Consider the following 11692-nt stretch of genomic DNA (forward strand, 5'->3'; position numbering starts at 1 on the left):
ACTTCAACTTTTAAATAAATGAAATCTGTTGCATCCCGTTTATTTACGAAAGCTATTTAATGTACTTTGAGATAAATATGTTCCCTGGAAATGTTTTGACAAATTCACAGGATCTGGCTGAGGTTGTCATTGTATTGGCGTGAATCCAACGTCGCCGGTAATCTTTTAATACTTATAAAATCAATTGTGTATTACTTTCATTTTTCTTCAACAAGTTATTATATTCGATGTTAAGCTTCGCGCCTACTACTTTTTTAATATTTTCGTTATTTATGAGCCTATGAAAAAAAATTCTTGAAAAAAGTTGTATTGTCTCATGGAATACATACAACACCTTAAAAAACTTTTTAAAAATATATTTTTGAATTATCAAAATCATGATTTCTTTTTTTAACACAATCATATAATTCAAAAAGGTGTAAAAATATATCATTGCGATAGATTATAATAGCGAGAAATAAATTACGAAAATTACAAAATTTTCAAATTCGGCATACTTTTTCGTTGTCTAATCAATTTTAACTTCTGCACAGGCTACTTTTTCTCGTAAGGACATAACTCTGGGGGATGACTTCATAATATCTCGCAAAGAATTTTTACTATGTATATTTAAGGTTCAACCTACATACATGTTACGCATAGGAAGTGTGATAGCGGAAGGTTAATATTTTATTTACCAAATATATTACATTAGGCATCTAATTAATAAAATTAGTAAAAGACGTTTTATTTGTCAACAGATCTCAATGACTATTAAACATCTTGTGCAAATATGTTTCCGAAAAGCTATGAGGTCACAGATTTTATTATTTGAAATTTCTTTAAAAATCGAATTTCGCGCCGCTTATCTTTGATGGTGCGCCAATTAAATGGATGAGCGAAAAGAGTGAGGGCAGCATTGTATCGCCAGAAAATAGCTATCAGAAGATAGATAACCAATCAGAATAAAGAAAATTTCTATAATGACTCTCGCTAACGGATCAAAGCTGCAGCCTGAAGGTGTGCAGGCGTAGGACCGATTACTGTATATACATAGACTGTATATGTATACTATGTACATCTGTATTTACTTTCAGATTGTTTACGTTTGCGCCTATAGTGGAAATGGAAAGTCACTACGTACATAGTTGAAAGTTAAAATATTTGAAATTGTAAATTGGGTTTGATGTTTTGCATCACATATATTTATAAAAAATAAAATTTTATGTATTTTTTGATATTTCTTTTACTTTGAAATAATTTTTAATATATTTAAATCACGCCTGGGTTTTATTGGGGAATTTCTCTCTCATTGTTGAACAAACCAACTTATCAGTATTTATCGGTATGACTAACTTACTGTAAGATTCAGTGTTGAATTTAGTAAATACAACATGTGTCAAGATCAAGTTAGTTTTTTTGTTCTTTGAATCGACGAAACAATGAACTGATGAGTGTTTCCAAATGCTCGTGACATTCTGATCAATGATTTTGTCTGAATTGAGTTGTTTACAAATATTACTGCCAATGCATGTTTTCGTTTGACAATAAGACTATGATATTCATCATATATATTACTCATTATGTATACTAAACGCACTAAAAATTGTGATGCCTAGTTTTGGTAATCCACGAATTAAATTTTTAAGGTAAGTACTTATTGGTGGTTAGGTCACGTACATATATTTTTGAATGTAAATGATACAAAATTTTCAAGAAGAACTTGTTAGTAAACTAATTGACAAAGACATCATTTTTACTGTCACTGTTATCCTTCACAATACTATTATTAGTTCTGATATCTCGCCATATTAATAACTTTCTATTATTATAATGTTCATTGATAGTATTAGTAATTGCTATTATATGTAGTTATAAGTGATATTATATTTTTATTGTATTATTTATCTATGTTAATTTTTTCTACTTGTCTTTTTAACATGAGTCCAACTATAGATTGATATTCTAATAAATTTTATTTAGGATTTCTAAAATTTTCTAATTAGAAGAACAATGCCTGCAAAAAATATAGCTGATTGGACTCAAACTGATGTGGCAAACTGGCTTAATGAAATCGGACACGAAAAATTTTCTTGTATATTCCTGGAACAGGATATTGATGGTAGAGCACTTTTGACTTTAAAGGAGGAGGACTTAAAGTCGGAACGAATGTGCATAAAGAAACTGGGTGATATAAAAAGATTATGTATTAGTATAAACCAATTGAAAAGAGAAAATATGGCAGTATTATTTGAGTTAGGATATGTTGACTTATATCCTTCACCTACTTTTTATAATCATCATAAACAAGAAGTAAGATGTTTGATTTATGTGTTTAAATAAACACTATGAAACGTATCTTTATATGTCAAATATTCTAATATGGCTTTTATGTATTCATTACAGGTACCTAGCAATGGATTGAATAGTGAAAGTTCCATAGAAAATGAGTTTTATTCTGCATCTGTATCAGAAGATGGTCATGCGTCACATTTGCCACCTGAAATTTGGAAAGCTTTTATTAGTTTGGGATATTTATTTATCGTTACATGGATTACTGCTTTTGTGATGGTTATTGTTCACGATAGAGTTCCAGACATGAAAAAGTATCCACCATTACCTGATATATTCCTAGATAATGTGCCACATATTCCTTGGGCATTTGATATGTGTGAAGTCACAGGAACTATACTTTTTGCAATATGGCTAATTGTATTAATCTTCCATAAATACAGGTATACATTTGTATTTTATAAAGATCAATTTGAGATAAAAAATCAAATGAGGCAGGTATTTTTAAATAATTTACATGCTTTGCAGATTTATTTTATTACGAAGGTTTTTTGCTTTATCTGGTACAGTTTTTCTACTGAGATGTGTTACAATGCTTATTACTTCCTTGTCAGTGCCAGGTGCACATTTGCAGTGTCAACCAAGAACAGTTTCTGACGATTGGTCAAGGTAATAGTTTATTGTTTTAGAAAGCACTATTAAACAGACTATGTATAATTATTTTTACTTAATAGTCCTGCATATGTTGATATCTACAATAAGATTGCTATGGCTTATGTAATATGGCGTGGAGCTGGCATGTCTATTCAAGGTGTTAGAACCTGTGGTGATTATATGTTTAGTGGCCATACTGTTGCTCTCACTATGTTAAATTTTTTCATTACAGAATGTGAGTATTAAAGTTTAAGGAACATCTATTTAAGAAATAGTAGTAATATTCAATAAATATTTTGTTTACAGATACACCAGCGCAATTGTACTTTTTACATACCTTTACATGGATGCTCAATATGTTTGGTATATTTTTTATCTTAGCAGCGCATGAGCATTACTCCATTGATGTTTTTGTAGCTTTTTATATTACTTCTCGACTGTTTCTCTATTATCATACGTTAGCAAATAATCAAGCTTTGATGCAACGTGATTCGAACAGGACCAGAATATGGTTTCCATTGTTTAGTTTTTTTGAATCTTCTGTTGATGGTATTGTTCCAAATGAATATGAATCGCCGTCATTGATTATTTGTAATCTAGCGTGTACAGGGAAAGATATTTGGTACTTGGTGCGATCTTCTATTTGCTTCCGTAAATCGTTGCGTAATGTAAGTGGTAATGTTAAAAGTAACACGAACAAGGAACACTAATTGTTATATAAATTTTATATTTATTTGATAATATGTTTGAGAACGCTAACTTTTGATTTGACAACTCCATTTACACATTGAATAAAAAAGTAGAAAAATAAAAATGAAATATCTGTAAGTATTTATTTTTCTAAGTTACATGATAGTGACCTGGCTGGCATTGAAAGGATTTTATGTGGTATATCTAGATTTTTGTACTGTTTATCAAATGGTCATCTATAAAGTAACGATTCATTTAGATTATTATACTGACCTTCCAAAGTAAATTTTAGTAGATAATACGTTTTGTTATTCCAGAGTTTATTGTCTTAAGTTTCATGTTGGCATTAATTTATCTTGTTTCATTCATTTTTTAGATATATGTATTTTTTATGTTAATGGCGAGAAGAACTGTAAGACGTAATGTTTAACAAATCGACTATATAATGGTTTTTAAGTAGCAAAAATTTAATATTAATTAAATGTGAAGATTTTATACGATGTTAATGACTTTTATATTCAGTGTAGTATCCCAAAATTATTTTTTGTTGGTAAACTGGGTACAAGTTTAGTAAAATGCTATGCTATTAATTTCAATTATATGTTAATAAATCTCACGATGATTCATTGGAAAGTAATGTAAACAATAATTTGATATAAGGTTTGGCGAAATAGATAAGAACAGAGCGATACCATGTAGATATACTGATAGCTTTTCTACTTTTGATTTATATACATATTTTTTATGTAAACGAAGTACGAGCTATCAAGTCTTGAACCTATTTTGCAGACATTACTTGCGTCCGATCATTGTCGGTCAATTTAATTACTTGCCTTTGAAAATTCTGCACGAAATAGTTTGACTATCGACCAAGATGCTAGTGATCACAAGACGACCATGATCAGACTTGTCATTAAATGTTTGCAAAATGATAAGATGTACCAGAAAATACATGTATATATGTATATATACATGTAATTCGAGCACAGTAATATTTGTCTCTCTTTTTTCAATTTAAACAACGTAGGTAGTTAACAATTTACATTCTTTGAGAATTAATAGTCGATAAGAGGCTAATTGTAAAATAACTCATTATATTTATATTTGCTACAGACACAGTTCTTACTAAACTTATAATTATTTCAACAGGAGGCTCTTAATATCGTACTGTTAACAAAGCAATTAATATGAGAATAGTGAAGGAATAATGTAATAGTTGCGAATTTATGTATTAGTATTTATGCGGTTATTTTATATTAGGTGCGAATATTATTCGTTTTATTTGAAGTATTTTTGTATTTCTTTACACATGTACGCACATCTAATAGATTTAATAAGTAATAACTGAGTACCATTACGCATATCCATGATGTTTGTAAATATGGAGTCCATATTGTCTTTAGAATTAGCGTCAAAAGGTGCCGAGTTTATTATAAATACAAACTATTGAGAAGAATAACGTTTTTCACAATGTATTCTTCTAATAATATTTAATGTTAAAATGGGCGATATCGATTTATGTAACATGCACAAATTTTATTTTCTGATCGATAAACTGTTTTGTTGGACACAAAAAGTACGCTTATGGACAATAAATTGTTTATTATAATTAGTTGAGTTACATTTATATCTTCTTCAGAGAGAATCTCACGTAATTTTATTTGCTGAAAATAGAAACGTCTACGCAAGTATACCGTGTCTATAATTAAATCGGCAGTCTGCACATAACGACGGTCTCAGAGTTAAAATGTTAGTAGCAGAAGTTCTATGCTTCCCTTCTTATTATCAATTTTGTCTCCGCTTACAAAAATGGAAAGTTAATAAAATATTTGTCGCAAAGTAAAGGCGTACTGTTCTTTCATTTCAATTTGGTGCAAATAAATTGTATACTAATTGTAGATAAGGTATGTATAATATGTGTATGATTTGTGTTGAATTTCTTATTTTAAAGTGCAGGCCATGAATATTCCATTTTCATATTTATAATTTAACAACGTAATTCGTACTCTTTTTTAACAATGTAATATTAATTATCTCATGTAGTCACTCAAGAAGTATCGTATGTATACTTTAAAATTTGTTATCAAAACACACAATTAATGAAAAATAATTGAAAGGAGGAAATATTATAAATATTGATAGAACCTTTATTAATACACAATATTAAAACAAAATAACAGACATTTACAACAGACAATTTATAAATTTATATAAATTTGTATGTGTAAATGTTTTAAATATCGTTATCGTGGGAATTAAATTACAACGAGAAATCATAATATGAGACAATGACATTTTATATGTAATTACCATATTAACTTTTATAATAATAACTGATATTACGACTTTCTTTAATCCTATCTTCACCGAAGTAATAAAAAGACAATTTTTTAAATTTTAATTTGACATTATTTTTAAGTGTAGTTATTTTTCCATAATAAACCCTTTTCAGCTTTTCGTATATATGTTTATAAAATTGATTTGATAGAAATAGGTATGAACAAAATATTGTTTAACATTATTATTAGAATAATGAAAATATCATTAGATGATCATTTTTTATGAACTTTCGTAGTAATAATTTACTTATAAAAAGTGGGTTACTAAGATTGTTACAAAATGTAATGCGTTTGTCGATTAATAATTAATGCTAATAATAATAATAATAATTCGTAAAAAAAACTTAAACAGCTGCAGTTTTCAAATATTTACTATTACTAAGGTTTCGAGCACTGTGATTTATATTCGCACATAGTTAAAAATTTCAAACATAGAACTACATGTCAATTTGTAAGACGCTTCAATTAACTCGCAGAAGTTTCTAACATCCTTATTCAGCTAAATATGTCTGAAATACTTGACAAGTATGATCTTGATCGTGAAACACACATTAAATGAAATGCAATTAGGTGCACGGTAATCTGGAAGGCATGGCGGCGGTAACTGAATCTGGCTGTCCGATTTGCGGTGATCGGATAAACGCGACTCTCAGATGCAGCAGCTGCAAGCAACAAGTTTATTGCAGTAAAGATCATCAGCGACAAGATTGGCCTAACCACAGGTCAGTTTGTCAGGCGTGGGAGATTCATGAAAGTCCTGAACTCGGACGACATTTATTGGCGTCAAGGGACCTAGGTCCCGGTGATCTGATCCTGTCGGAGTCACCTTTGGTTTGGGGTCCGTCGTTGCACACGGATCAAAGAGTCTGCGTTGGATGCGGCAAACGGTGCACGTCTGACTCTACAAGATGTAAGACCTGCACATGGCCTGCGTGCGAGGAAGACTGTCCCGGACTTCTCGATAAGCGTAGACATGGTTTGGAGTGTTTGTTGCTGATACAGGCAAAGATGATCCCTAGGTTTGTAAACTATTTATTAAATGTTTTACGAAATGCGTAATCGTCGTTTTTGTATACGTATAAGTTTAGCGTAGATGTGCATGAGAACGATTTGTTGTCAGTACAATGAATGTTTCTGTAAGCAAGAATTGAGAATAATTAATGGATAACTTTATTTATTTTTTTCAAATATAACGCTATTTTAGACATTTATTCAATAGCCATATATTTTTGATATTTATGTTTTTTAATCTCAACAATTGACGATGTTTCACTGACATTGTACAAGTTTCGTGGATGATGGAATGTTAGTATTTGGAATTATTAAGGGGACGAAGTTATTTCAACGAGAATTATCTTAATATTCGAATTATATCAATACTAAAATTCAATTTGGTTATTTCGTATTTAGAAAAAGGGGTTACGTTATTATTTATCAAACCAGTTTCATTCGAAAACAGTTCATATGAAAAATATTATATCTTCTATTCTATTTATATAGTCATCCTCTTTTAGCACTGCACTCTGAATAATGTGACTCCCCGTCGAAAGATTTAAACATTTATCTGTATTTTCTGCCATTCCTTACTATCTCAATTTTGCAATTTTCTCAGGTTTATTGCTGCATAACACACAGGTACCTGAGAAATTGTTTAATTACACTAAAATTAATTTGTGCGCCGATATAGTAACAACTTCTAGCGTATTTGATATAATTTATGGAATCGATGGCCAAAGTAACTTGTGTCTTTCATAATCGTTGTTGTTTGTTACAGATGCGATGTTCTGTTAGTTATTCGTATGTGGATATTGTGGTTGAAAAAATCGAAACAATGGGTGGCTCTAGAAAAATTACAGAGTCACGAAGATTCGCGCGGTCAGGGAACAGTCGCGTACGAAGAGGTGATGAATGTAAGTCAATATTTAGAACGTCTTGTGTCACAGAAACCAGGGAGCAGGGAGGTCATAGCAAAAATTTGCGGCTTAATAGATGTAAACGCCCTAGAAACAATGCCACCTGAGGGCTCGGTGGCGATTTATGAAACAGCGTGCCTGCTGGAGCATTCTTGTCTGGCAAACACAAGACACAGTTTTAAAATCGATGATAAGGGGAGGCCTCGTATCATGGTGAAAGCTCTTTGTCCTATCAAAAAGTATGTTCACATCATAAACGGTAACACATTTAACGATCGTTTTTTCTTTTAACATCTGCTTGGCAAAGATTACTTCTATTGAAATCTACTTTCTTATCATTTTCACTATTTATCTTTTCACGCGTTTCGATAATTAGACTCTTTAAACTTACGAATATACATACTCTGCTTTAAACGGATAATCTTCCATCACTGTTGCTGCTGAATTCAGAAACACAATATCGTTTAATAGTTCAATTAATTATAACTCTCTGTCTCGTATTGTTGTACACATGTGAACATCTTTTTCAGAGGAGATCATCTTAGCACAATGTATACACACGCACTTTGGGCAACTATAACCCGCCGGGCTCACCTTCGGGACACAAAATATTTTTCGTGCTACTGCAAACGATGTTCCGACCCAACCGAATTGGGCACGCATCTCGGTACTCTGATATGCCCTCAGGACAACGGATTCATTTTACCCAACGATCCGCTGGATTTCGAGTCAGAGTGGAAGTGTCAATTGTGTCCTGGAACTTTGAGAGCTTCAGAAGTGACGGAATTTATTTGTAAATTGGAAGATGACGTTGAAGACGTTATGTGCACCGCGACAAAAAGCTCGCTGAGCGAGCTACTTTCTCGGTAAAGTCTTTCTCCTTTTGCAACGCGTCGTCGCGATGAGATACGGAATAATCGAACGCTGTTTCATTTGTTCGATATTTCAGACTCATCACGTTATTGCATCCTAATCATCAGCTGTGCATCAGCGTCAGCCACTCGCTGATTCAATTGCAAGGCCGGAGTGATCCAAGCAAAATTGACCTGTGTAAACGGATTATAGAAATTACCAAGATATTGGATCCCTACGGCGTAAGGTTGTCGTTGTACACTGCGGTCACTTTGCGAGAGCTGTCCAATTGCCCGGGTCAGGATAGGGAAAGTCTGTCGTTAGAGGCGATCTCCTTGCTGCAGTCGGAACCGCAGAATTCGCCCGGTGAAAAACTCAGAATGCTAATCGAAGCCGAAATGTAACGTCCAAAGGAGTTCAAACACCTTTGTGACTGCGACACATTGATCATTGGATAACTCTTTATTACTTCATCTTATGTTACATTTACGACGGCTACTTACATTGAAGGCATTTTTATTATACGATCTTACAACTATACAGTACATTGTATTACATACACTTAAAATAAACGTATCTCTTTTATAGGTATATGCGATATAAAAATTACGCCGATAACGTAACTATACAGTACATATACAATGGTGTGTAGCAGTATGGAGACGCATATCGTTCGATACAATTGTCCGCGAACTTCGCATCAGTTATGTAGTACAATGTGAAATATTTTTTACGGTACATATATCTTATTCTTTTCTGGAAATGATGCTACTACGTTTGTTAGCTTTATCAGAGAAAGAACGAATTCGTTCCGATGCGGATGATAACTTACTGAAATACTGTACAATATAAGTACGAGGCATTTAAATAAATATGTACTAGATTAGTGAACTGTCGATTTTATGAATCTATGACGGACACACGTGTGTCAAATTCTCTACTTCATTTTAAGTTAAAAACAAAATGCTTGATCAAAAATATAAGTTTCTAATTTGCTCGCCTTATTTTTTAGCTACCTATTGTATTTTATATATTATTCTGTGATTTTCAACTGCTGAGATCAATTCTGACGTAGTTATTCTTTAAACGGTGAAACGGTTGACACTTTCACAGAGATAATGCGTTCGTAGTTAATTTATGTTGCATATTAAAGCCAGTGATATGAAGGTTCAAGAAATGTTATGATGTATTTAGTAATTAAATTCAGCAGTTGATCTACAAGAATCATTGGGTCAAGATTAATCTGTTCATAAAAAAATAAAAGACCATTGTATGCCACATCAATTGCTTTTTGCGATCGATGCTACATATATCATTGAAAACGACACGTACGACACATGAAACTGAGAAAAGTTGAGTTAAATCATCATTTTGCTGGTCTCTTTTTTACTATTTACCAAAAAAACTTGCCGAACTCGTTAATTGTTATCGTGCGAAATTAATGTTAGAAAGAAGTTTACATGGAGAACTCCCAATCCTTAATATGAAATTTACAAATTGCGTTTCTTGCTAGTCGAACAAAATTAATGTTTCAATTGATAATAAAATCATTCGACTGTGTTAGATCTTCTTGAAATTCTACAGGTATCTATTCTCGGGAAAATCGATAAAAATGGTAAAATTCGGAGACTTGAATCGATTAAACGAATTCGAAATCAGTAAAACGATAACTTAATTTTATGTGCAACGAATCGTGTCGCTAGCATTAACCGCAAAAGTTGAACGATCTGGCGTCAAACGAAAACCAGACGGAAGATGTGTTATAAACAAATGTTAATGCCCAACACTATCACATGCCGCTGTAGATGTGAAAATTAGCACCATGTTGCATAGTCCATCGATCATGGTCGCATGCCACATTTTACATATGTGTTACGTAGCAACGTGGCATTATAATTACGTTGTATTTACAGCACGAACGTGTAACTAGCATTTAGACAAGAACGGAGAAATGGCAGGAACATTTATTTTCATGGATACTTACAGGTGTTTACACAGATTAGTTACTTTTTTTCAACGATAAGAGAAAACGCCATTAATGTTTTCTTAGAATAAAATTCTGTAAGAACAGGTGCATCTCAAAGTAGGAAAGAAATGCAAATTTCAGGTAAATCTTATCGAATCACGATCGCTTGCAAATCTAGACTAGATTTAGCCTCAAGACAGAATAACAGATGCTCATACGAAGAAGATACTTTTTCTAAGAAAGGTTACGTACAAGCTTAACTTATTATTAACAATCGCAGACTATGGACTGAAAGTACATTAAAGTCTTATACCCGGTCATTCATTTGAAAATTATGTAGTTTGGGGAATTTGTAATCGTCAAATGTGTAAATAAAAATTAAAACATTTATTATATGTTAGATTTCAGCGAAGATTCTCATTTTTAAATGTACCAATGACGAACTTGATGTTGAACAAAGTTACTCGATTAGTAACCGCAGTAATTATCTAGTTATTTAGGTAACTAACTAGGTATCATTAGGAGAAAACACACTTAAGTATTTCTTAGTAAAAATAACTTTGATAATCATATAAATTATATTTTTTCTTGATTAAAAAAATTTAATTTTGACTGGGTATAGGCCTTTAAATACTTACGAGATAAATTATTTAATTTTGAAGTATTTAGCTCAACACTTTGTGCATCGACAAGGTTCGTGAAGAGTTCCATTTCTTTAAATTAAATACTTAAAAAAACTACATACTAACAAGTATTTTTTTACAGTAACTTGAAAAGTAAAATATATTTGCCAAAGTATTAAATTATTATTCATTTATCTTTGTTGAGATCAACCGTACTGACTTATCTTATTCATACTTCTTCTATTGTTAATTTTTATGTCACGTATTTCACATGTCACATGTCATTTTTGTATTAAATGTATGTTTATATCTTTAGCTCGATTAAATCTTGTAACTGTAATTAAGTGAGATTTGAAATATTTTGAGTTCGTAATGTAATCATAA

General features: G+C 31.7%; 2 protein-coding genes across 2 annotated transcripts; both read left to right on the forward strand.

The window, feature by feature from the left end:
• Positions 1 to 1199: 1199 nt before the first annotated feature.
• Positions 1200 to 5437, forward strand: Smsr (Sphingomyelin synthase related). The gene is made up of 6 exons (XM_078176533.1): positions 1200 to 1628; positions 1963 to 2292; positions 2386 to 2714; positions 2800 to 2940; positions 3006 to 3160; positions 3232 to 5437. Exons 2-6 carry the CDS (start codon positions 1993 to 1995, stop codon positions 3633 to 3635), a joined length of 1329 nt encoding a protein of 442 aa, XP_078032659.1. The 5' UTR covers positions 1200 to 1628; positions 1963 to 1992; the 3' UTR covers positions 3636 to 5437.
• Positions 5434 to 9605, forward strand: Smyda-5 (SET and MYND domain containing, arthropod-specific, member 5). Its single transcript, XM_078176532.1, has 5 exons — positions 5434 to 5519; positions 6525 to 6973; positions 7729 to 8106; positions 8398 to 8733; positions 8817 to 9605. The coding sequence occupies exons 2-5, from the start codon at positions 6546 to 6548 to the stop codon at positions 9121 to 9123; spliced, it is 1449 nt and encodes a 482-aa protein (XP_078032658.1). The 5' UTR covers positions 5434 to 5519; positions 6525 to 6545; the 3' UTR covers positions 9124 to 9605.
• The last annotated feature ends 2087 nt before the right edge of the window (positions 9606 to 11692 follow it).

Source organism: Augochlora pura, chromosome 3 (genome assembly GCF_028453695.1).
Source record: "Augochlora pura isolate Apur16 chromosome 3, APUR_v2.2.1, whole genome shotgun sequence".
In the NCBI taxonomy this organism is placed as follows: domain Eukaryota; kingdom Metazoa; phylum Arthropoda; class Insecta; order Hymenoptera; family Halictidae; genus Augochlora; species Augochlora pura.